Source organism: Atheta coriaria, unplaced genomic scaffold (genome assembly GCF_025399875.1).
Source record: "Atheta coriaria isolate IRGN ID8LTWV9N9 unplaced genomic scaffold, Caltech_Dcor_3.1 hic_scaffold_2_pilon, whole genome shotgun sequence".
NCBI lineage: Eukaryota > Metazoa > Arthropoda > Insecta > Coleoptera > Staphylinidae > Dalotia > Dalotia coriaria.
In genome coordinates, this window is record NW_027045444.1 from 3,777,124 (window position 1) to 3,803,178 (window position 26,055).

Genomic DNA, 26,055 nt, shown 5'->3' on the forward strand with positions numbered 1-26,055 from the left:
ATAATAATTTTAACATATAATTATTATCACCCTGTTAATATTTAAGAAAACACTAAACACATTGTATTTTTATATAAGTTTATGTATGTTTGGTTGCCTATAGTATTCATAGGTGCGTTGACATTGAATCGAAAAAACACGATCATCGACAGATCACGACGATCCACATACGGCCCAGATCGTCGTCATCCAGGTCGGTGTCGCATTCCGCCCGGGAGGTGAGCACCTCCGTCGTGGCCTTTAGTCCAACCCCAACGCATACATCAGGTAAAGAAACGTGATTAATTCATTGTAAAATCACGCGTTTGTCATTTGATTCATACGATAACATAACCTCTGCGCACCGCCATGGTCGTCGACGCGTTCGACTTTCAACTCCTCCTGATAACAAAAAAACAGCCTCACCTCACCTCACTGGCGCACACACATCGATAGATAATAATACTTTGGTCACGTTTTTAGCGTGTGCGAGCGCCGTCCGTGTGGGATCATTCAGTATAGTCGCGACGGCGACGCCGCACCAGCATCATGTCCTCCAATGTGTGGCCGTATAACTGACATCCATTTGCATTTTTCAATTTCTACATGTGGTCCGCATGAATCATCTGCGCCGCTGAGTATTTTGTTGGTTGTATAAATATACAGTGTTTGGAACAATGGGGAATCATCATACGAATGGACATAAGCATGCTGGAAATGGTCAGGGGGGTGTAACGCCGGCGGATGGGGGCGGTAAGGTGGGGGAGAGGGCTGGCAGCTCGAGTTTGAACTCCAGCAGGCGGAATAGCAGCATGAAGAGTTTGTCTAGGACTCAGTCGGGGAATGAGATCAGTGAGAGGGCTACCAGTTTATTACCAGTGGAGAAACTTGCTAAGGTATGATAACAAAAGGTTTGGATTTGTTTGGTTTTGTTGTGGGATTTGTTGTTTGGTTTAGTTTTGAAGGAATTATTGGTTTATTGTGGTTAGTTTTTGAGTTATTGAAGAAAAACAAATGGAAATTGAGGTTTTTCTTTGTTTTTGAAGATGTTTTGTTTGATAACTCGAAAAATAATAACAATTCAGCTCTGATTCTTTCATAATTGTTTTCTGCATTAAATTCTACGTCTAATAACGAAAGAAATTTGAAAATCGTGTGAGTAGAACAAAAGTTATAAACAAAACAAAGACGCGTATAACGAAAAAAATACTAAAAACTTACATAACTATTTGTTGGTTATTGTTTATAACAATTTTTTTGCTCAATTTGACGTAGAATTTCCTGCTGCATACACTACTGAAAGAATTATTTATGTATCATTTTTAGTTTTTAAATTATTCAACAAAAACAACTGAAAAATTACATTTTTCCATGTTTTTGTTGATATTTTTATTAATAACTTAAAAAGCAATCAACACACAACTTTATTTCTTTCAATATTCAATTCTCCAACAAATTCTACGTCTAACAACGAAAGAAATTCTAAAATCGCTCTGCTGCAACAAAAGTTATAAACAAAACAAACTTCACCATCACGCCACAACCCAAAATACACCAAATTTTCGCTTCGGACCGTTGCAGCTCACATTTCCCATAAGAAACCATGGGTAATATGTGCACAACAACGGTCTGAAGCAAAATATAAGACAGTTCCGTGGAATATTATTATTATTGTTACTTTGGTCGTACAGTTGCGAAATGCATGAATAACAATATATTGTGGCGTGTTTGGCGCAGCGTAATCTTATCTTTTGTTAATGATAATAATTCAAAATGCAAATAGGTGTGTGTACAATTTTATTTTTATTTTTTGCGCGGATTTATTTGAGTTTTCGCGTTGATTTGCCGCCATTTTGCGTTCGCCGCGCGTGATCATGTGCGATTTCTTCTGGCAATGTTGTGGTTACATAGAATTTCAAGTACACAATTGAATAAACATTGAAAAATAATTAATAATTATATTAATATGTATTTATTGTTATTAATGATAATTTATGTTTGTTTTTTTTGTAGATTTTGACGCAGAAGTCACAACATGAGGAAAACATCAATGGCGTTGGTTTAGCGACATTTACAGTAAGTGTTTTTTAGTCAATTTGATGCAGAATTTTATTCTGAATGCGTTAGTGAAGGAATTATTAATGTATCATTGTTAGTTTTTGAGTTATTAAGAAAAAACAAGTGAAAAATTAGGTTTTTTCATGTTTTTGCTGACATTTTGTTTGATAACTCGAAAAATAATAACAATTTTGTTGTTATTCTTTCATCAATGTATTCTCTAATAAATTCTACGTCTAATTATGAAAGAAATTTTTAAATTGCTTAGTTACAACAAAAGTTATAAACAAAACAAAGTCGCGCATAACCAAAAAGTACTAAAAACGTAAATAACTACTTGTATATTATTGTTTATAACAATTTTTCTTGTCAATTAGGCGTAGAATTTCTTACTGAATACACTACTGAAAGAATTATTAATGTATCATTGATAGTTTTTGAGTTATTAAACAAAAACAACAGAAAAATTAGATTTTGTCTTGTTTTTATGGACATTTTGTTTGATAACTCAAAAACTAATAATAAATTAGCTATTATTCTTTCAAAATTGTATTCTGTATTAAATTCTACATATAATAACAAAAGAAATATCAAAATCCCTCCACTACAACAAAAGTTATAAACAAATTCCTATTTTTTTTTCTAGAAATATTTATTCCCACGTTATCCGCTGCTGGCTGAAAAGCTCTATCACTACTTCATGGCGAACGGCAACGGCAAACACAACTACCTGACCACCGCCGCCTTCAAGCAGCAGTGCGACAAGCTCTTTGCGGTAACCTCGCTCGGCGGCCGCCGCTCGTTTGCGCTATAACCGTGTTTATGTTTCATATCCAAACTCGGCGCACCCACAGATGATGGACGACGACATGATCCGCGACTATCTCGTGCGCATGTTCGCCGACAAGGCGGACTCGGGCGAAGCGTACGTCATCACGCCCGAATCGTTTCAGAAGCTGCTCATGTGCGCCTACCACGTGGCGATGGATCACTACTCCGAAGGGCCGCAGATGTGTCTCATGATCAACAAAACTCTACGTTCTGTAGTCGACAGTTGCTTCCATTCGAAGCAGCAACTCTCCGAACAATTCGTCAGCCATTGGTTGAAGGACAACGCACCGCGACTTGTCATTCCGCTGCATCGGTATGCGGTGCATTCACTGGCAACCTCACATCGTAATCTGGAAGAGAATGGACCTAATCTAGTCGCAGGTTAGTGAAAAATCATTTTAATAATCTAGTTTAAGTAAAAAAACTGCTTTTGTCTGGTTTAGTCAAAGCGGAAACACAAACACAGGCATCAGGTGTGTGTAGGGTTGCCTGCTTGTATACATGACATGTTAAAATGTGTTGGTTTATTCAAAGGTTTAGAGATGGCGACACCTGTGCTGGAACACCCGTCGCCATTCGGCGACAAACCGCCGCATCCGCACTTGTTGCAGATGAGCGCGTCATGGTTGCTTGCAGGCGCGCTACCGCCGTTGTTCTCACGTCCGCAGCAAGCGCACTCGCCGAGTAACAGCGGTGTGGGTTTCTCCAGTGGTACGTACTTGGCGAAGTTTCTTTGCACGCTGCCATCACACTGGATTAACCTCTACGACTCGGATGAGCATGGCTTGGGTGCCAATCGTTTTGCACATCATGTATTGGCATACAAAGGACCTACTCTGGTTTTGATTCGGGTGGAAAGCGGGTTGGTGTTCTGTATTGCTGCGCCTTGTGAATGGAAAGAATCACATTTGTATTGGGGCGGTGAGGATTCATGCGTTTTTCAACTGTTGCCAAAGTAAGTGTATAGGTTAATATAGGCAACCCAATATACATGTTTTATGCTTTGACAGATTTTGTTTGCTGGAGAAAGGCTCAAAGATGCTCTACTTGAACACGCTTGTCAGAGGTTATCCACAGGGTTTACGCGCTGGTACCAACCCCAGGGAGCCGATTATTACAATCGACAAAGGTTTTGAGAAGGTATTTTTTGTTTTTTTGAAAATTTTCTGATTTTTATATAAAAATGTAATGTTTTAGTTTGAATTTCGTAAAATTCCCTACGCATTGGAAACAATCGAGGTCTGGGGCTGCGGTGATCAAGCATCCCGCGAGGTACAGCTGGATATAAAGAAGTGGCAGGTACGCGAAGCGGAGAAACAGCGCGCTGTCAAATTGAGCGCCGCTGATTGGCTGGACCATCCCGATCGCTATCTGCTAGAACTCGCCGGGCGCCCGCAGTACCACCAGAAGCAGAACCAATGATCGCGCGTTTGAAACTCATTCATTGTGATATAACCCTAACACTTAGGCCTTAGCGGATGGCGTGACGCAACGAACGCAACCAACTTTACACACTTGACGCGATATAGTATTCTATTCGAGCGGCAGTACTTAATTTTTTTGTTTCTCTTCATCATTATTATTATTTTTTCTCTTTTAAACAACGAGTATTTCATTCTTTAGTATTGTTTTGCTTTGGTTTTATTCTACGAGAGTACTTAAACGCAGGCGTCTCTGGCTTAGAGTCTATAAACAAGCTGTATGATAATATGTGACTTAATAATTTATTGTTACACGCAATGAACGCTCAAGTTTTCACCTGCAATGTATTTCCTTTTTGGTATTTTGACAATCTCCGGACACACTGTATATTCGTAGTGTTTTATTTTGACATGTCAAAAATGTGTATGTTGGGTTGCGGAGTGTAAATGTGCAGGTTATATTTAGTTATGTTTACCCCACTTTCACTCGTCGCAAGATATCAAATATTCACGATTAATGCGCCGAAAACGAGCGATAAGACGTCGTCGGCATGAATCTCCAGTCGCTTTTTCGTGACTTTAACCCTAGGTAACACCTTGGGACATCTAACTATCGCCTAAAATCTGTAAACTTAATTTTTGTCTTTTTAACCTTGTAGTAAGTTCATTGTACACACCTGCTTGTTGATTTTCACCGCATTATTCGCGCTGCGTCTCGACGATCACCTACAATGGTCATACTGGTGCGTGTTTGCACCAATTTGGGTGTGGAAATCATTCGTGGTGCTTGGAGCAACAGTTGGGAGCTATGTCTGGTGGAGATATCCACATTTCAGGTGAAAAAACACTTTAAACCTTAAAATTTCACTTATTTCATGTTGAAATCTTGTAGATTGGAAGGTGAAGCATACATACACTACAAATCAATGCTGATATCATTGGCTCTGCATCTGATTCTCCTCATGTTTGAGTTGTTGGTGTGTGACAAGCTGGAATCGGGCAGACATTTGTGGATTTTGGTGTTTATTCCGCTGATTTTCATCTCGATTGTTAGCATTGCAGTGTGTATCTGGGCTGTAAAGCATGACAGATCATTTGAGGTAAAATTTTCATAGTTTTTTGTGCGTTTTTGATTGAAATTTTTGTTTTTTTTTGTTGTAGTTGGAGTTGTTTTGTGCTGTCAATGTGCTGCAGTTCATATTCCTAGCTTTAAGACTCGACGGGTTCATCTCGTGGTCGTGGGAGGTGGTGTTCGTGCCGTTGTGGATCGTCATGTGCCTTTCGTTAGTCGGCGTTTTGTATACAATCATTTTTGCGGGTATTTTACTGCGTACGCCCGAAGTTACAGCGCAGCAGCGTCGCGCTAGCTTTCAATCAGCACTGGGGTATACTTTTTTGGTTATTCCTATACTGATTTTTCAAGTAAGTACCTAATTACATCATAAAATTTAATATTTATGTTTAAAATCCGTGTATTTTGCATAATATCATCAGCCATGTTGTTTTTTGTGTATAAGTTCATGTTTTCTCCGCCAGGTGCTGCTGGCGAATAAACTCGACGAAGAAATCAAAATGGCGTTCATCGTGGTTGTCAGTCCGCTGTTCGTCTCCTTCGTAACGCTAATCCTGATGTCGTTCAGTGCCAAAGGCGGAAATAAATGTAAGTCCATCACTTCATTCGTGCATTTCATGGGAATATTGATGTTAATCTACTCAGGGTGGTTCGGCATGCGTAAAGATTTCTGCTCGTTTGTGCTCGGCGCATGCCCGCTGCTGCAGGAGTACGCCAACATTGCGTACAATACGGACAGGCGACGCGCGTCCGCCGGCGTCGAGCTGCAGTCCGCCGACAAGCAGGATATGCGCATCAAAAAGGCGGACATGCTCAAACCGGTCCTGCTGATCGTCTCAATCGAAATGCCCGACTGATGCCGGGCGCGACTTAAATGTAAACATGATCTCTCAGTGTCGAAGTTTGTTTCCACACTGCCTCTCCGAATCCGATAAATATCAATTTGTATGATGGCGATCTACGGCCTACGTATCCAAAACCAGCTGAAATGGTAAGACATAATCCGATACAGTTACTATTTTGCAGATTTTTTGCATTGTGGTGTTTTTTAAACACAAAGAGAGGAACATAAATGTGCTTCCTTTAGTTTATATGTATTCAATTTAAGACGTTTAGTAAGAAAAAACATTAAATTTTTAAGAAAAACTCGTTGAATACTCAAAATTTGCAGATTTTCTTATGTTTCCTGTAATTGAATAGCATGGTTATTCAATTACCTTATATTAGAATTAGTTGCGTACGTCGCCACTAGATGGCGCGACAGGTATCAAATCGAGGTAAATTTTAGTAAAAACTTTAAAATTTCTTGTTTTTTTGAGTCTCAGTAACTAAAAACACTTTCAACAATTAAATAATTAATATTTATTTGTTATTATGTTTATATTTTGTCTTAATTTTTGTATAATAATTATTTTTAAAAGTAATTAAATATCTTTTTTTGCCCACAGGTGGCGCTGGCGTATTCAAAATGCATACGTTCAACCCGTGGTGCACTTGTTTCAAAAAACGCCAAACAACACGCTGGCCATTTTTAATTTTCATCCGCAACATGTGCATCAAACCGCAGTAAGTAATATCGAATTAAACTCGCCCTGTCCAATATTTCCAGCTTGTCTGTTTGCAGTTAATTCCAGCCGGGAGTGAGCGGTATGTGAGTTTGTTGATTCGACGGCTCTCGGAGGAAATTCCTGCTGCGCTGCGGAAATGTAAGTCACAACTCAATATTTCCTCTCTACTCTACTCTATTACTACTTTTTTTGCTGCTTCATTTTATTTCGCATCGAATCGCATGCTTTCGAACGTCGTTTACTTTGTAGTTGCGCGCCGTTGAGATGTAAAAATGTGTCGCGTACAGATGGATGGAGTCGGTGAGAAATGAGGAAAAATGCGTGTCGCGTGAGAACGTAAAAAGACACTGAGTGGTAAATTCGATTAGAGTTCGGGGATGTCGCCATGACACGGCTTCTTTTTCGCGTGGTGTGTGTGGTGTGGTGTGGTTTGCACTTTCCATACCATTATGCGTTTATGCAGGCTTGGATCCTTGCTTTGATCTCGAAATATATTAGATCACATTGTGATATATTATATTTGCAGAGTGTATTTGAGATTACAGCAAAGAAATAGGGATTTTTAGTATAAAAATTGTATTTTATGGTAGAATTACTAAGTATTTTTGTGTTATTTTGATGAATGATGGATTATTCCTCTTCTAAGAGTATTCTGGAGAATTTTTGTTAATTTTTAAAGAGTAGTTTAGAGGTTATGAGGGTTTAAAAGTGTTTTTTCATAAAAAAACTTTGTTTTTTTTGCAGTTTTAAACTAGAATTTTGCAATAACTATTATTTCGATTAGGTTTAAACGCATTCAGGGAAGTATTTGTTGAGTGTTTTCGGGGTTTTTGGGTGAAAAGAATTTTTTAATTTTAGTTAAAACTTTTTTGTTTTATTCAAGAAAATCCAGGAAAAATGTAAAAATTACATTTTTGATAAGAAAAAACGCATTTAGTGATAATATTTATTACTTATTTTGTTTTCTACTTAGTATTAACAGAATATTTACAGAAATTTTCATTAAAATCAACCAATAGTTCAAAAGTTATAAACAATTAAAACAGAAAAACAAAATTTTTCCCCAAATTTTCACGGCAGGGGATCGCCACTTTGCGATATAACCTCCCTCCTGTAACCTTAAAATGACACCAGAACTACATCTTTAATATTTCTACTAATATTTCACGTTAATTCCATTTTTACCTTGTGAAAACCCTTCCGGAACACTTGCTGATAATCGTCGGGTTCGGAGAATTTAAACAAAATACCCGTGGCGGTTTTAGTCAGACTAAAACTGCCGCGAAAGTTGAGTTTATCGCAAATATTCGCCGCTTTGTCCAAACTCAAATCATGCGAAGGCGTCAATAGGAATGCGCCTTTGGTTAAAAATCGCCCGCCTTGCTCGCTGAGGTCACTATTGGTATCGTCGTTTTCAATGCCCATGATACCCGAATCACCATACAGAATCGACATTATCGCATTTTGTGCTAAGAATACACTAAGCAACCGCATGAATCTCATGAGGTTTATATGCGCTTTGCGGTCGATTAACCAAACCCACATCGGATATAATTTGGTAATTAGTGCAATTAGTTGCTTACCTAAAAGGAGTTCCAAAATGATCGCCAATTTTCATCTCAATTCGCAATCATTTCGATATAATTATATCCACCCACGAACATAACCTTCAATTAATAATATAATATATTTTATGTGAGTGAGTGTGTGTGTTTGGTTGCCTATAGTTTTCATTTGTCGCACCTTGGACAAACATAATAAAAGTCACCCTTTTATTGAGCGCTAAGGGTGTCGAAGGCGTTTGAGCCATTTGAGTAGCTGTTGACGGCGGCGTATAACACTCGTTTGACATTTACAATTTTATCATCCCCCGCGCAATCAGGGGATGAAATGTGCATCCATCCATCGTATACAACGCCATCAAAACTTTTACAGGTTGAAATTTGTTGATTATTGAAGTCGCCCTTGGCTCCGGCGCCCACTTGCGGCGAAGTCCGGAACGCCCACAACATCCGCGACCTACAACCCCCAGCGGAAGAGGCCGCGTCTCGAGCCGACGAGCCACGAACACCGCCGACCAGACCGCGCTGAGGGTGCTCAGCAAGGGATGCTGAGCGACTCGGCCTCTTTACCACCAACATCGCTCGACGCCGCACGCACTTCTCGACCTCTTCCGAGCAACATCAACAGCCAAGCACAACCATGTTTGGCGCAGTCGGTAGGATTCGAAGAGGTATACAAATTTCCATAATTGACCTGCGATCCGGTAGAAGTACGCGCCCCAAGATGGCCGCACCCGCCCTTGAAAAATACTCCGGACACAAAACCGTCGTTCGCGCCGAATTATGGCTGAATTTGTTCGAAGTGGTCGGCTTCGACAAAACCGACAATGAGAAGGTAGCCATGCTCATAGGTACCTCGTGGACGACGCTACAGTAATTGCCGCGATGGACATAGCCCACAGATGGGCTCAATCACATGGGCAGAGGGTCCGACGCGCCAATTGATCGCGCGATTTGGCGAAGCCGGTGGCCCGACCCGCTTTAGTGCAGGCTCAGCGCCGCATCCTAGGGTACAAGTCAGTGAGTCGTATTTTAACGACGAAGATGCGGCTACTGCGAATGATCGCCATTGGGGAGACACTTGCACGTGGTGGCGCAACTGACCGAGATGCCGACGCATTACCGCGGTTGTTGCTGTGCGCCGCCACTCCAGCAGCGACCGACTGGCTTCACGTGGCCATGCGGTTGGAAGCCACGCTTTGGAAGTAGCGCCACCGCGCCCGCAGCCACGAGCGGTTCTTCGCCACGGCGTTGGACGTCGACGCCCGCGCGCAGTTCGGGTCAACAACCAAAACGTCGCCCACCAACAGCGTGCGCATCTGTGTGCGAAAGCGGGCTGACGCAATGGCACTGGCACCGCGAAGGGTGTCCTCGTCTGCGGACCCAGCCGACAATGGTAGCCGCCGAACCTCACCACGACCCCGGGGACGCGGTCAACAGGTGCCACATGAGGAAGTCGTTCCTGTTCGGAAAGCCTGGGCGACCGTCACTAGGCTTGCTGGATATTGCGGTGCGTATCAGCGGTTCCCCAGCAGAGCTGTTAGTAATTGACTCCGGGAGCACCATCAACGTCATCAGCGCCACCCTCGCCAGACGCTTGGATAATGAGCCCCGTCCGCACACCACGTCGCCGTCTTCCAGAGTGATGAACGGTCGCGCAGCGGCGACGGTTCCGCCACCGTCTCTCTGACCATCGGCAGCGACAGCCATTCTGTCGATGTCCACGTGTTGGCAAATCCTTACGACGTGATTATTGGCCTCCACACAGTCGAGTCTTCGGACTGAAGATCGACTTTCGCCAGCTCACGGTCCACCGACAGACCCTGGCCAAAACGAGACCAACGCTCTGCCTCACCGCAGATGCCCAGCTGCGCCTAGCGTCTCCACCATTGTGGGTCGCTTCCCGCAGCTGTTCGCTACCGGACCTACCGACGTCGGCCGCATCCCCCGATGTTGCTCGCATCCGCCTCGAGCCGAATTCCACCCGTCTCCACCGGGCGCTTCCGGCACTCTGGCCTGATGCCGAAGCCATCCGCACCCAGGTCACTACGCTGCTGTCCAAGGGGCCTCATTAAGGGAGTCCACGTCTCCGTGGGCATCACGCGCTCTCCTCGTCGAGAAGTCGGTGGTAAGCGTTTATGCGTGATGCGACCCCTCAGTACCGTCACACCGTTCTGAACGTGAGCCACTACCAGACATCCGTGACGTCATCGACCAACTGGCGGAGTCCCGCGTCATGTCCGTCCTCGATATAGCCTGGGGCTATTGGCACATCGCCATTCGCCGAAGAGTCCGTGCCACTCACAGCGTTTAACCGCCGATGGCCAGTACCGATGGCTGGTCTTGCCATTCGGCTATCGAAATGCCCCGCCGACGTTCAGCAGGTGGTGCGTCAAGTCTAGGGGATCTGCTGAACAAGGGCGTCGTTCCGTATCTGGACGACGTTATTGTTCACCACACCATTTTGCAACAGCAACACGGTACCTCTTGGTGTTCACCCGCCTCGCAGCCGCCAACGTCCGCCTTCGCCGGGAGAAGTGCCACTTTTCGCAGCCCGAGGTGGAGTACCTTGGCCATGTGATCTCCGCAGGGAAGGTTCGCCCTGCCCCAGCGAAAGTTGCTGCGGTTGCTGGATTTTCAAGGCCGCAGAACGTCAAGGCACTCCAGCGGTTTCACCAGGGTTGCCAATTTTACCGCCACCGCTTTGTCGGTGACTACGCCCGAAGTCGCCAGACCTCTCGCAGACTCACCAGGGAAGGGTTTGCCGACAGCATCACCGACTCCTGGGGCACCGAGCAGGAGGCCGCGTTCGAAGCCATCAAGAACGCCTTAACTTCGACGCCGGTAGTCAGCATCTACCGCCCGGACAAACCTGTGGTCCTGTTTACTGACGCCAGCACCGTTGGACTTGGAGCTGTCTTGATGCAACCAGACGACGATGGCCATCGACATGTAGTCGCATACTACTCCCGCCGCTTATGCGATGCTGAGAGTCGATACAGCGCCAGCGAGCTCGAGTGCCTGGCGGTCCTAAGTGCGATGGAGCACTTCCATGTCTACGTGCACGGCAAGCATGTGGACATCTACTCGGACCATTCGGCGCTGCAGTGGCTCTTCAACATGAAGAACCCCTCGAGCAAGCTGTACCGCTGGTCGATCCGCTTGTCGGTGTACCACTACACCATTCATCATCGACCCGGACGGCTTAGTGAGGTAGCTGACGCTCTCTCACGAGGGCCGGTGTCGCTCCTCATCGATGATGACGTCTTGCGACGCGAGCAAAACTTGCTGGACGATCCACCCCCAGGCTGCCAGCGGCGCGGGATGGCGGTTTGTGGCAGCCGGGGGCCTGAATCAGATATTCGTACCGGCCCCACTCCGCGTCGAGGTTCTCCGACACTACCACGACGAGCACGGACATCCTGGCGTGTTGAGGACACAACGCCTCTTGGGCGGACACTATTGGTGGCCTGAAGCCGCCGATCACATCAAGGCGTACGTTCATTGGGTGCACACGCGGCGTGCCAGCTGGTGAAACCTGCAACCGTCGACCACTCTCGGCCTCTTCAGCCGATCGCTTCGCCGCCGGGTCCAGGGGTCATATGGGCGATCGACACCATCGTCATGGGGTCTGCAGCTGCACGCAGCAAGGCGAAGTATATCCAGGTGGTAGTGGATCATCACTCAAGGTACGTTTGGGCATTTCCCACACCTAAAACACCACTGCGACTGTTACTTAGGGTTGCTGTTAGCTGTTCACCGCCGTAGGCCCGGAACGACTGATCTCCGGACAGGGCGCAACTTCACCGGCAAACGCGTTCCGGCGTTTCCTGGAAACTCACGGAGTGCGTCACGTCACCGTCGCCTACCGTCCGCAGGCCAATGGCCTCTGCGAGCGAACGACCTGATGGCAGCACTGAGGCCCTGCGCCTGGAAGTAGTTGATCACCCAAGCCAAGATGGTCAACGCTTCTTTCTCAAGTGGTGGACAACCATAACCAGACACCGCGTGGGATTTACCGGCTACTCCCCGCGCTGGCACCATAGTTTTGATTCGCTGAGCCATCCGGTGCCTGCGACAATGTGCCGGTAGAGGTGAAACGCCGCCGATGCGACAGAGGTCGAACGAAGAGGGACGACGAGATCGACACAACCAGGGCACAGAGACAAGTGCGTTTCAAGTTTAGCGACCTTGTGAAGCGGTGCGTTCCCCACCATCCACGCGCCGCCAAACACGACCACGTATAGCGGCCCTTCGTGGTTCTCCGGTCCCTGGGTCGAGACTTTGAACTGGGCCTCGTTGAAGGCAACGCGTCGTATTGACGAAGACTATCCACGTCCCCACGCAAAGCCAATTGGAGAGAGGGTTCTACGTACGGACCTCGCTTCGGAAGGGAAATTGAGGGAGTCGCCCTTGGCTCCGGCGCTTACTTGCGGCGAAGTCCGGAACGCCCGCAACATCGCGACCTACAACCCCAGCGGAAGAGGCCGCGTCTCGAGCCGACGGCCACGAACACCGCCGACCAGACCGCGCTGAGGTGCTCACGTAAGGGATGCTGAGCGGCTTCGAAGCCTCTTTACCACCAGCATCGCTCGACGCCGCGCTTCTCGACCTCTTCCGAACAGCATCCCAGCAACTGGGCGCGGCTTCGTGTCGTAGGATGACCATTTGTGTTGGCATTCTGCACCCTCCGAAAAACGTGTGTGACATTTTGATTGTTTCGCTTCGTTACGCGCGCTAAACTTTACGCTGATAAAAGGGCAACGCGTCTTCAAATGCCATCTGCATATGACACATGGAAGTATAAAAAACCTGTATAAACTTTATGATGATTTGTGAGGTTACAAATTGCGCATAGTGAAGAAATTCATTGCCCGATCAAAATTAATAGTTATTACCTTGTGTCGTGTGTGTTGTCTCGCAAATATTTGCCCAATTAGACGGGCAACGAGAGTATAAAAATAAAACGCAACGTGTCGTAGACTTAATTAAATCAAAATACGTATGATTGGTTGCCTATAGTTGTAAATGGAAAAATTTGGTGTTTGTGTGGTTGCCTATATTATATTGTATGTAAATATATCGCCCGAATGAATTATTACATGTCTTTGCTTGGAGAGAAATATACGTAGACAAACATTGTTTGCGTGAGGGTTGTTTAAGGGTGCGCCGGTGGAGGTGACTCGCTATCGTTATTATCATCCACCACCACCACCACTAGCATATTTTCCGCATTTAGTTTATCGCATTTTACGACCGCGTGCGCGTCGCCCGGCCCAACCTGGCTCGAACCAATTAGTGTTAATTAAATGATGCCATCATCGTTGGCTGGCCAGCACGAAAAAACTCCACTTACACACAAAAAAAAAATAACATCCACACACTCGTCGAATATTGTATTGTGTTAAATATGTTTAATAAGTTGCCTATGACGATTCGAATTGTGCACTAAAAGCCGGAAATTGCGCTTAAATCCGCTGTGTAACCCTGCGAAGGGGGCGAGTGTAAAGGTGCGAGTCTTCATTTGTTTAGTCAGATTCGATCGCATTTCAACGCCTGTTTGCCAACTTATCGCATTTTATCGCCCTGCGAAATCTGTCGGAACTGTCATCGTTAAAGGCCCGCTTGATAAATTGCGTTTTTCCGATTCTGACAGGCCATAAACAATCCATATACATCGCAAATAAAACTTTTTTCTCACTGCGTTGAGTGTATGCAACGCAATTCGCGCAGCACAGCACGGCAACAAAGTCGAAACAAAACAATTTACAAAGAAAGATTATGTAATTTAAAACTAAAACACACAATTGTATTTATTTTCAACGTGTATGTGTTGTGTGTGTGTTGTGTGTGTAGACTAGTTGTGGGCTCGTCCACGATTGTGTAACACGCGCGCATCGCATGCACATCGCAGGTTGCGCTGCATTGAGTTCTGTTGTTTACAATATACACTGCAACCGCGCGCGTGGAGCCCACCCATTTGGCTGTACGAACGGGGAGCGGCCACCGCCACTTCTTCCTCCTTCCGCCTTCCGGTTAAACATAAAACAATCACATTGCGCGAAATTTATAAAAATCCAATCAAAAAACCAAGTTGAAAATTCAACATAGGCAACCAGTGATACACCAAACTTCTTAACCTTCAACGTAACCTTAAAGTATGACACCACACAAATTAAAACAAGTCGAAAAAGTGTCTCGAAAAAGGGGCTTGGCGTGGATGAGGGTGCGCCGGTGATGACGTTAGCAATATCCCCTCACCGAAGGATGTATTCCACAAGGGTCTGGGGAGAGCAGTGTTATATCCTGGTGAGCCATAAATTCGTTTTAATTGTTATTATACAGGATGGTTATGTTAAAAATAAAGCATGTGTGTTTTTAGTTGGGTATTATGTATGTGCCGTGCGCGATGATGAGGCAAAGATAGAAGTTTCGGACATTTCTTTGTCTCCATGCCGTATGTAAATCGTAAGGTGCAGAATTCGAACGGGGGCGCGCACGCAGCTCGCGCTCGCGTGACTGTAATACCAGGTGAACGGAGAAAAGCGGAGCCGAGGACGAAGGCGGGATCGACGACGCCAAACAGGGTCGACCGATGCGTTCAATCGGACGCTGAGCGGCGGCCCGCTCGCCTGCTCCTCTCACCGCACACCACACACCACTACTACTGCTCCAACTCCTTCCTCGCAATCACTATTTATCCACCGGCAACTTTTACTTTTCAAACTTCACATCGGTTTTAAACAATTTTGTGTTTTGTTTTGATTTCGATTTGTTGTTTAAACGTGAGCACCAACACACACTGTGTAAGGTATAGTATTATTTTTGTCAGAGAGAGTTGTTTTGTTTCGTGCGCGCGTTGTTTGTCATGGCAGCGCTATCACCACACCGGTGTGGGCTGGCTACACGTTGTTGAAATAATTTCGCGAAATAATCAATACGCAACGAAGAGCCGCACCAGAGAGCCGAATATTTATTATCTGCGGCGCCGTTTATATGTTATTTTAGCTGTGTGTGTGTGTGTTTGTGTGTGTGTGTTGGGTCTGAGCGCGAGAACAAAGAAGTGCATGCAGGTCGCGACTCTCTGCGCGGCTGTGGCTTCAATGTGTAACAGTAACTCAACTCTTCGGCGAACCAGCAACGCACCAAGAGCAGAGACGACCGCCGAAGAGCAACACGAGCGCGCGGCGCGCAGAGTGTGCATGAGTGTGTTTTTCAACAAAACGCCCACGCGTGCTGTGTGCTCAGTGTACCACAAGTCTCGTAGTCGTACTCGGCGTGCCGTACAACTGTAACTATGAACTTTATGAACTACATTCACGAGAAAACTTAGAAATTTGCGAATATCTCCGAAACTAATGAAGTTACAATCTTAAAACTTTTACTAATTTGTAAAGAATTAAATTCTACATATTTCTAGTTTTTAATTTATAAAAATCCGTTGATATTTAGTGAAAAAATCGCGAAAATACGAAAAATTTTGCGATTTACGCGTATAACGTGTTGCATATAGTCTGGCGGAAGTGTGTTACGTGTTGCATAAAGTTGCGCGTACGTGACGTGTTTCAGAGGGGTAGATTTTCGCCCGCTGGGCACTTGTTGAACATGCATTCACTCTCAGTCTCCTGCGTATCTCGGCGCGTAAAAAAACTTTCCGCACACTTTTTCTTTGTCTCGTGCATTATTGCGCCGCGCGTCGTTCGTAGGTGATATAATAAATATTTTCCGCGCTACAGTGTGTCGCTTTTAACCTGCACGACACAAATATTTAAATTAAACGCCGGTTGAGTAATCCGCATCATAAACGCGTGTTATTCCTGCGCACATGGCAGGCGTGGTTCTATAAATAAAAAAGAATTTGCTGGAAAATTGAATATCGAAGTGCGCGCATGCGCCGTGTACCCAAAGACAAAATTACAGCTTAATTACGAATCTCATTGATTGTGAATACTCACAAACACATAAACACACACACACAGAGAATGGATAAATAAGTGCGGCATGAGTTGTAGTTATACTTAAGTGAGTTTAGTTTAGTTTACGAGACGAGCGCACGCCGCCCACACGACAATAACACAATAACAAGACCACCGAAAGACACTTTGTAAGCGAATATCTAAATATCCAAAGCGTCGAGTAATCGTTTTCTGCATAAAACACTGCGCATGCGTATTGACCTTGAAACATGCACACACATTGTTCGTTTTCCCAAATGACATCATAATACGCATAGAATAATAAATCTTTTCGAGTTCATTTCGCTACAAATTCACCGATACGAGTGCAGATTAGGATGGCGTGACGAACACACAGTGTGTAAACATGATGCATATTACGTAATGCACCTCACCTATACTCGTTCACCTGTTGATTGAGATGCATTTTTTTTGCGTGAATTTTTCTCAACTTTTTCGGGGGAATAATTCCCGTTCGACGTGTGTATCGGTATCGACGAGCGTTCGACGTTTTTCCAATAATAACTCCTGCCAATAATATCTATCGGGGCCCCCTTCGCCGCGTCACCTCCTCCACCTCTCCACCTTCGCGCATATTTATAAATCGGAGAAGTTGAGCTTTGGAAATTGTAAAAGTACACCAGCAGCGCGCGCGCTTTGTGTGCTGCCAAAAACAACTCTCGCAAAATGTCTGTTCAATGTCTAATGTTTCGGGGGGGCAATATTGCCCGATTCGATTCGTGCGCGGGTGATACGCGTGACATATTCGCTCCGAATTGCTTTTTCTATATTTATAACGCAATTATTTGTTGTGTGTTTCAGGAAAGGATACGCCACACACAAAGACTTCGCAATGTGGGTTAAAAGTTAAAAGTCGTGCGCGCACGCGCATTTGAATCTCGAGATTCAACTCCAACTCCTCCATCACAATTAGAACACTCTGCACGGAACATTACCCTCGGTGTGCAATGCCGTGCACTTCAACTCTGCGGATGTCTTTATATTATTTTTATTTTCGTTTCGAGTGCGTATCTTGCGCGTCGATCAACATTTCTTCTTTTGCTCTTCTTTTCGTGTTTTATTCTTGTTTCTCGCCGCGTTAAACTTTATCATTTTGATCAAATCCTTTGTTTGCATTAATTTCGTCTAATGCTGTGTGTTTCCAGATGTGTATAACCACCTGTTGGTCGCATCGTCGCTGCCGCTCGGGGTGATGCCGGCGAGCTTGAAATTTTGCCCTCCCTGTTTTCGCGGCGCGCGTGCCGCTCGATTGCTCCGCGTGCGCACGCCTGGGTGAGCAAAGTTTCAGGTGTGTCGGCGTCGTGCCCCCATGCAACAACAACGCAACGCACTCCCTCGCAATACATCGGCAGGTGTACGCATCGAAAAATAACAAAAAAAAAACAACTCAACGAAGAGTTTCATTTTGGCCACGCTTGAACTTTGTTTTTGCCTGTGTTTGCCAGGTGAGCAAAGATTCAGGTGTGTCTAGAGCTCTTTTACGCTGCACAACAAGATCATATACATCATATGGATACTACATGTGTTACATAACCTCTAAAATGAATACCAATGAAAAATAAAGTTTTTCCTGAATCGTATCTTGTTTTTCACTCGAGAGATTCACAACATTCATATTTAAATAACAACACGTCTGTTTGTAAATATATGTAAAACATCACACAAGTGCAAAAATACATCTTGAATTTAATTCATTAATCTAAACCCTTTGCTTTCCGTTTAATCCTCGCATATGGTCCCACCTCTGGATCCATAATAAAATCATACAGCACCGCCGACCAAGAATCATGATGCGGTAGATTATCGTAAAACTCCGCGGCGATTCGCTTCACTTCCGGCAGACGACTGCCGGGCACCGCCGGAAAGTCATGGTGTTCATTATGATAGCCCACATTGAATGTGATCCAATTCAACGGGCCGTAGTAGCTGTACGTTTCATAACCATGTTTGAACATGTAATGCTCCGAGATGAAGTGTCCAGCGACCGGATGCAAACCCATCGCCATCACAGACCCGAAACATAGGTAACACAACACTTTACCACCCAGATAATACCAGACTAAACCATCGAAAGTGAATTGTATGACCGCATTGAGGTATTCCAACATCATCGGGGGTTTCGGATAGACAATCAGAGGTCGAAACGCGTAGAAAAACGGCTGGAGGCATACCCAGATGAATTTACCAAATGTCGTACAGAATAATTTCGCTTCCAGATAGGTGGGGATGTCTGTGTCGCGTTTCTCATCACCTTGATACTAAAAATATCATGATTATGATGATTTTTAGGGTTAATAATTGATTATTTACTCTGTGATGCTCCAAGTGGTACTTTTTGAAACTTATAGATGCTGGTACACCTATTGGGAGGTTAGCAAAGAAACCAAACCATCGATTTGCCATGGGTCGTGCATGTCCAAAGGCCAAATTGTGTGCGATTTCATGAATTGCTATAAATTTGAAAACACGGGTTTAATGTAGGCAACCAAGCATACGCGCGAGTGTACTCTGCTCACCCAGCATTAATGAGTGATTAATTACTCCTCCAAGCATGTAAGCCGCTAGTAATAACACAGGCCATGACTGGTCTTTGATGACAAACATCATTATCATCTGTATGGAGACCATCAGTGTCACCACCCACTTGAAATTCGGATCATAACCAAAGAGTTTCTTGATTTGTGGATATTTTTCTACAATTACACACAATATAAACCCATTTATGCTTTTATATTATAATATTGATTTACCTAGAATTATTTTCCGCCTTGAAGCGTGCGGTTCTTCAGTGTACACCCACTCAAAATCAGTCCGCGAGTTTCTTTGCCCCATGATTTAATAAAATAGAATATTTAAGACACTGATTCACTTGAAATTTACTTCTCACGCGTCAATTTCGACAGATGCGTTCGATTTCGGCGACTTCCTCGATACGCAGGAAGTGGCACTGTACGCGATGACGACGCCCAGCGTAATCATGCGTTTTTCGTTGGTTGGCAAACGAAAACAAGCTCACATGCGGACGCGACGTACGTGCCGTGAATCGAAAACCATCGCGGCGAGAAGTGTCGATGATGAGCACAGGAAAATTCCGCTTAGAACCACTGATTCGGCGCTTATCGGCGTTTCGAATTTATTTACAGGTTAACCAAGACGTCAGATAATCACGGGGAATGAATTTTGAAAAGTGACTCATGCTTATCTCGTGATTACATCTCCAGACGTGATAATAAACTTAACAATTGGAAAATTACCGAGATTTTTATCAAGTTATTCGTAAAACGTGTTGATTTACACATTTTTGTAACAGAATTATTACTCTGATGAAATTTATGGTAGGCAACCAACAATGCATGGTTTTACAGAGCAATAATTTAAAGATTACTTTGAAAACTGCGTGATAAAACGAAAAACAACTGAAAATCATGTTTAATATTTGTAAAACGATCATAAAACATATAAATGATTATAAATTTATAAGAATTACGCGGAATTAAATTTAAATTGTAATTAAAATATTCAAACAGATGGCGCTGGTGACTTTCAACCCTTAATTACAATTCCTGCTGAAATTCAACTGTTTATTTTAAACTTATAACTATAAACACAATGTTCCTCATAAATAAACAGGATTTAATTTAAATTCTCGCAGATTTTAGCTTTGCTGTGTGAGTTTCAGGCGCACGTCGTCGTGCGGCGCCTCGTGCGTGCGGCGCCCACCCCAAAATATTGATTCAACCCTCTGCCCAGCGCGGTGGCGTGTCGCGGGCGTGTGTATGTGTATACATTATACGCATACTTTCTCGTCTGTGTGTGTGTGTGTGTTCGTTCGCCCCGATCCTGCTGCTGGCAGCCGCGAGCGCCGCAATACACACAAGCGCGCGCGACCAAAAAATTCCAAACCAGCCTCGCGAGCGATTTTCGCGTCCGCGATCGCATCCGCATCGCGTCTTACAAGAGTTCCGCAAGGCGGTGAAACTGCGTGTGAAGTCGCAGGAAGCCGTGGCGGCGCGCGGGGTGGCAGTGAAAACGAGTGCAGTGTGTCGGGCGCCAGCGATCGACCACCGACAATCACACCACCAAAATTAAGTGTTCCTGGTGGAAGAAAACTCTATTCTGGGGTATCTATCAAGTGGAAGGTGGAAAATCAGCAGAAAGAAGAGTTTTCCAGTGTTAATTACGAGTTTTATCCTTGAAATGATTACCAAAAGGTGTGTGGATATTAAAATTACTATTAATATATTGTTTTGTATAAATAATAAGTAAATATTGTTAGTTTTTTGCTTTGGTAAAGATTTTACGGCTTGAAAAGAAAATTATCTAAGGATATGCAGTATTTGCGCCTTGTATGCAGGCAACTATACCTACACGTGTGCACAGCGTGTTGCCTATATTACAAGGTTGTTTACTCGAATAACTTTTGAAAAGTTTTAGACTCTAGTAACAATTGCGTGGCGGGACGAGCAAGAAGCGCGGATTGATTGCTGCGCAATGTATTCGTACTGGATGAGCGGCATCCAGGCGTCCGTATCGTCGAAGCTGCGCTCGTCGTTTTGACATGTGAGCGAGCGATTGTCCTGAGAGAGAGCGGCTCGATCGAGGGACGATCCACTAGCGCGCCTCATCGGCGACGACGAAACCACCACCGCCGCCACCAGCAGGAGGCGGCCGCATAGCGACGACGCCCTGCCGCCGTCGCCGCCGTCGTCGACGCCGCACGCCACCACCACGGCGGCCGCAGCGACAGGCGCGCGGCGCACCTCCGCCGCCGCCGTCATCATGCAAGCGAAGGAAACTGCCGGCAACGTCGCCGAAATGCATCAGTACGTCGGCCCGTATCGTCTTGAGAAGACTCTCGGCAAAGGCCAAACAGGTACCACACCACACGCAAATCAATAATTATCGAATCATTCATCACACGCTTGATCACGCGAATCAATTACAGGTCAACACATTACGAATATTAGTAATACCTAACCATGTTACAGGCCTAGTCAAATTGGGTGTCAACTGCGTGACGGGCAAGAAAGTCGCCATCAAGATCATCAACCGCGAGAAGTTGAGCGAGAGCGTGCTGATGAAGGTGGAACGCGAGATCGCCATCATGAAATTGATCGACCATCCGCACGTGCTGGGACTTTCGGATGTTTACGAAAACAAAAAGTATCTCTACCTTGTGTTGGAGCATGTTTCCGGTGGCGAGCTGTTTGATTATCTGGTTAAAAAAGGAAGACTTACACCGAAAGAAGCGCGGAGGTTCTTTAGGCAAATTATTTCCGCGTTGGATTTTTGTCATAGTCATTCTATTTGGTAAGCAAAACAAAAAAAACAAATGAATATTATTAATTGATTTTTTTGTAGTCATCGTGATTTAAAACCGGAAAATTTACTCCTGGACGAGAAGAATAACATCAAAGTTGCTGATTTTGGCATGGCGTCATTACAACCGCAAGGATCTATGTTGGAAACGTCATGTGGGTCACCGCATTATGCCTGTCCTGAAGTTATACGGGTAGCCTATATTAAACTAACCTTAACATATTTATACCTAACTAAAATACTTGTTATTTTCACAGGGTGAAAAATACGATGGACGTAGAGCTGACGTATGGTCTTGTGGTGTGATTTTGTACGCTTTGTTAGTGGGTGCACTACCTTTCGACGACGATAACCTACGACAATTGCTGGAGAAGGTGAAACGCGGTGTTTTCCACATACCGCACTTTGTTCCGCCGGATTGTCAAAGTCTCCTACGGGGAATGATTGAAGTGAACCCGGAAAAACGTCTAAATGTAAGTTAAAACTAAAAATCTAACCTCAAAATTAATTTTTATGCGTTTTAGTTGTCTGAAATCAACAAACACCCTTGGGTGACAGCTGGGGGTAAAGGTGAGCTGGAATTAGAACTGCCAATGATGGAGGTGGTGCAAACCCACGTCCTGCCGAGTATTGAAGCGGTGGATCCTGATGTTCTACAAGCGATTTGTAGCCTTGGGTGTTTCAAGGAACGCGAGAAATTGATTCAACACTTGTTAAGTCCAAGGTAATGATATTTTCAGAGGTTATGTATGAAATATGAAATTTAAGGTTATAATTGTGTTTTGTTTGTAGTCACAACACAGAGAAGGTTATCTACTTCCTGCTACTAGATAGAAAGCGTAGACGACCAGCGCAAGAAGACGAATCCGAATCAATCGTGCGTTTGAGGGTTGACAGCGCAGACCCGCCACGAAAACGAATTGATACTTGTAGAGTAAATGGATCATCAAGTTTACAATTTGGACAGATCAGCGAAGGCAGTCCCCTGACACCCAGAAGATCACAATATAAGTTAGTTGTGATTATTGGAGGTTATATTTGAGGTTATGTAATATAATGTGTTTTAGACGTCATCATGCTCGTCGTAGTCCATCAACAGGCAGCACACACAGCAGTCTGAGCATCCACTCGCCGACGCGCAGCAACTCGGGCGCGTCCAGTCCCGTCCACTTTAACAGCACCACCCCCAACCGTACGCCGCCTCCATCGCGCTCACGCACCCGCCACCATTCTAACAATAACGTTTGCGCAGGAATCTCGTCAGCGGCGGGCGGGCAGCGCTCGCAGTCGCATCATCGCACCGCGGCGGTTACAGTCACGCCACCGCCGCCATCACCAGCAGCGCCAACGCATCACCGCGCAAACAGCAGCGGCGGTAGTGCAGGCGGTGCATTTTTACTCGCCTCGCCGGAACAGGACGCCGTTGCGCCTGCGATGACACCGCCAGGCTCACCGCATTCAAGCGCTGGTGGAGGCGGTGGTGGCGGTGGAGCTACCGGTCATCATTGGCGCTCACGCTTAACTACGATCAAGAATAGCTTCCTGGGATCGCCACGTTTCCATCGGCGGAAAATGCAAGCGTCTTCGGAGGAGATGCATCTCACGCCGGAGTCATCACCTGAACTCACGAAGAAGTCTTGGTTTGGGTCGTTGATGACCACTGAGAAGGACGAAACGTTTACTATACTCGTCAAAGGCAAACCGCTTGCCACCGTTAAAGCAGATCTTATTCATGCGTTTCTATCAGTAAGATATTTCTCAAAAAATATAATTAAACACTCATAATAATAATTAAAATGATTAATTATTGCAGATAGCCGAATTGAGTCATAGCGTATCCAGCCCGATGTCTTTCCGCGTGGAATACAAACGGGGCACGACTGGACCCGCAATGTTTCAGCGTCATGTGCGATTCCAAGTTGATATTTCCACGATTACTAAACAATCGACAGATAATGCCAAAGAACACTTGTTTGCCATTACTTTCACGCTATTATCCGGTAAATATTTATTATATTTAAGGCAGAATAGAGATTTATATTTGAAACATGTGTTTTTTAGGTAATATTCGGCGTTTCCGGAGAGTATGTGAACATATTCAAGCGCAGGTCTGCACGCGTCGACCTCCGCCCTCACCGAGAGCTCAAAGAAAATTCGGCGCGGAGATTTCAGAGTCATCTAGCTGCGGATCGGACTCTAGTGAATTATATTTAAACACAAGACAAGTAAGGGTTTGAAAATCATTTGATTTAAGAGGAAATTAACATTTTGACACTTTAGTCACGGTCGTGACTAAAGTATTTTCTCAGTAGTTTGAAAGTAAAGAAAACGTAAATGTGGTTAAAGTGTTTCTTAGCACACTAGAAACCTAACCTATGAATTTTTATTCCATAGCAGCTCAAAGTATTGCAACTCGAAAGCTCCGACCTTGAATCCGAATGTTCTGTATTCGACGTCCGCACAGCAGTGCGCGAAGCAGGCCGCCGTGCCTCAACAAACAACAACACCGAAAGCATGGAACAAATTCCCGGCACGCCGAAAGCAGTGCGCAGCAGCAGCGAGAACACGGAAAACACGTGCGAAAAAGCGTGCATCACCACAATGTCGGGCAGTTCGATTACTTAAGCCACACTCAAGTATCACACACTATGAGTTACGAGTATATAAAGTTCAACACCAAAAGCGTATAACGTTAATCTTAGGAAAATCAAGGAAAATAAAGTGCAATGTATGTAAGCGTAAAAGTAAGTGTAAACAAAACTTGGGGAATTGTTGCAATCGGAATGTTACACACGCCAAAGATACCACCGACAAAACACAAAACACGAATACCAAAGATTATTATAATTATAATTAAATCAAAGGGTTTGAAATACAAAACTTTGAAAGAAAAGAAAAAATGAAAACCCTAGATAGTTAAATTCGTAATTATTAAATAACTAACGATGGAAGCAAACCAAAACAAAACAAAAACATACTAAGTGTAAATACTAGCCGAATTGTTTCGCACCCCACCCTATTAATGATTCTATAATTAATTGCGTTGTTTCTCTTGTAAAACGTTGTTCTCTCTTCGAAAAATGAAAATGAAAACTCTTATCCCTTATGATAACGTGCGTGAGGCGCACACGAAACTAATAATCGCATGTAAACTATGAATTAACTACTAATTAGCTATAACGAGTAATAAGAAAATAAACAATGAGCTTTTGTGATTTGCGGTACCGGTGTGTGTGTGGACGGCGAAAGTTGGGTGCAGGAAAACTAATAAGTACTACATCGTGTGTTGTTTGTGTATATTACCTAACCAAGAATTTAAACAATTGTAACTGTATAAATATGCACAGCTCGGAGGATAATCAATAATCGTAAAATAATAATTGCCGGCCATTTGAAGTAAAAACTTAAACAAAATATAAAGAAAAACACTACCGAATGCGAATTATTGTACAAATCAGTACTAGTGAACAGTACTTTTTAGCTGAACAAAAGAAACTAAAACTAAAACGAACACATATGACATTTAACAAATAACAATGATAAGACACGTGTAGCTAGTCATTAAATTTTAGGCTAATTGATGCAGATGATGATGATGATGAGTGGAGATAAGATGGTTATCAAAGGTTTGAATTTATGTTGCGCGATTTTGACTACGCTTTGAGTTCTAGGCTAAATCAGGAAATGAATATGTGTACAAAGATATTTTTTGTATATAGGGACAAAAAGTCTGTCACAAAACCCAGCTGCTCTTGCCTTTGCTCTCTCTGAATCTCACCACGCTATGTATTTGTTTATTTGTTATCGCACTTTTGTATCGAGTGTACGGATTACGTAGTGCACCAGTTTGTGTTGTGAGTTGCGAGTTTTGTTTCTTCGTTATTGCGACTCGGAGCGACACGTTCGATTGGATTATTATCAGATTATTGTACTTACACACTAAGATAAATAATTGATATGTCATAAGTGCTTGTATATATAATATTGTGATAAATAATAATTAATTAATTTGATTGCTATGTGAATGTGAAGAGAATGGAAGAGAATGGTGTTGTTTGTGTTGTGTAGGACAACGAGAAGAAGAGAAATTGAAGAAGATGAGATTGGTTGTAGGCGACTGTGAACTACGAGAACGAAGATAAGTAATAAACAGGTAAGATGTTAAAAGGCCCTTCAAACCACCCCCGTATATAGCATGTGAATCTATATTACGGTCTTTTATACTTTACTTATTTTTTCTTCATTTTAGTATTAATAAATAAGAAGTGT

General features: G+C 44.1%; 4 protein-coding genes and 1 long non-coding RNA gene across 10 annotated transcripts; 4 read left to right on the plus strand and 1 right to left on the minus strand.

The window, feature by feature from the left end:
* Positions 1 to 105: 105 nt before the first annotated feature.
* Positions 106 to 4,608, plus strand: LOC135797750 (uncharacterized). 2 transcript variants are annotated; one of them, XM_065310260.1, is made up of 9 exons: positions 106 to 267; positions 463 to 875; positions 1,993 to 2,055; positions 2,684 to 2,812; positions 2,892 to 3,249; positions 3,312 to 3,341; positions 3,403 to 3,823; positions 3,879 to 4,008; positions 4,066 to 4,608. In XM_065310260.1, the coding sequence occupies exons 2-9, from the start codon at positions 657 to 659 to the stop codon at positions 4,288 to 4,290; spliced, it is 1,575 nt and encodes a 524-aa protein (XP_065166332.1). In that variant the 5' UTR covers positions 106 to 267; positions 463 to 656; the 3' UTR covers positions 4,291 to 4,608. The 2 variants fall into 2 exon arrangements, with proteins under 2 accessions (XP_065166332.1, XP_065166339.1); XM_065310267.1 differs by lacking the exon at positions 3,312 to 3,341.
* Positions 4,609 to 4,696: 88 nt separating this feature from the next.
* LOC135797765 (transmembrane protein 185B) lies at positions 4,697 to 7,077 on the plus strand. 3 transcript variants are annotated; one of them, XR_010549623.1, is made up of 8 exons: positions 4,697 to 4,878; positions 4,949 to 5,125; positions 5,182 to 5,389; positions 5,451 to 5,711; positions 5,826 to 5,949; positions 6,007 to 6,352; positions 6,810 to 6,927; positions 6,986 to 7,077. XR_010549623.1 is itself a non-coding variant. In XM_065310279.1 (6 exons), the coding sequence occupies exons 1-6, from the start codon at positions 4,841 to 4,843 to the stop codon at positions 6,216 to 6,218; spliced, it is 1,020 nt and encodes a 339-aa protein (XP_065166351.1). In that variant the 5' UTR covers positions 4,697 to 4,840; the 3' UTR covers positions 6,219 to 6,507. The 3 variants fall into 3 exon arrangements, 2 of the variants coding, with proteins under 2 accessions (XP_065166351.1, XP_065166364.1); XM_065310279.1 differs by lacking the exons at positions 6,810 to 6,927; positions 6,986 to 7,077 and having other exon boundaries at positions 6,007 to 6,507; XM_065310292.1 differs by lacking the exons at positions 6,810 to 6,927; positions 6,986 to 7,077 and having other exon boundaries at positions 6,028 to 6,507.
* Positions 7,078 to 16,257: 9,180 nt separating this feature from the next.
* On the plus strand, positions 16,258 to 18,157 carry LOC135801753 (uncharacterized). Its single transcript, XR_010550432.1, has 2 exons — positions 16,258 to 17,470; positions 17,613 to 18,157. It is a non-coding gene; the product is annotated as an uncharacterized lncRNA (long non-coding RNA).
* ifc (delta4-sphingolipid-FADS-like protein ifc) lies at positions 18,032 to 19,636 on the minus strand. The gene is made up of 4 exons (XM_065315257.1): positions 19,218 to 19,636; positions 18,984 to 19,160; positions 18,778 to 18,917; positions 18,032 to 18,725 (listed from the first exon to the last, which is right to left on the minus strand). Exons 1-4 carry the CDS (start codon positions 19,297 to 19,299, stop codon positions 18,162 to 18,164), a joined length of 963 nt encoding a protein of 320 aa, XP_065171329.1. The 5' UTR covers positions 19,300 to 19,636; the 3' UTR covers positions 18,032 to 18,161.
* A 650-nt stretch (positions 19,637 to 20,286) lies between these two features.
* Positions 20,287 to 25,799, plus strand: sff (sugar-free frosting). Of its 3 annotated transcripts, XM_065316394.1 has the most exons (12): positions 20,287 to 20,678; positions 20,902 to 21,340; positions 21,456 to 21,777; positions 21,829 to 21,979; positions 22,044 to 22,259; positions 22,311 to 22,510; positions 22,579 to 22,797; positions 22,854 to 22,978; positions 23,039 to 23,532; positions 23,600 to 23,786; positions 23,848 to 24,011; positions 24,181 to 25,799. In XM_065316394.1, exons 2-12 carry the CDS (start codon positions 21,247 to 21,249, stop codon positions 24,409 to 24,411), a joined length of 2,403 nt encoding a protein of 800 aa, XP_065172466.1. In that variant the 5' UTR covers positions 20,287 to 20,678; positions 20,902 to 21,246; the 3' UTR covers positions 24,412 to 25,799. The 3 variants fall into 3 exon arrangements, with proteins under 3 accessions (XP_065172466.1, XP_065172461.1, XP_065172455.1); XM_065316389.1 differs by having other exon boundaries at positions 20,896 to 21,340; positions 22,854 to 23,532; XM_065316383.1 differs by having other exon boundaries at positions 22,854 to 23,532.
* The last annotated feature ends 256 nt before the right edge of the window (positions 25,800 to 26,055 follow it).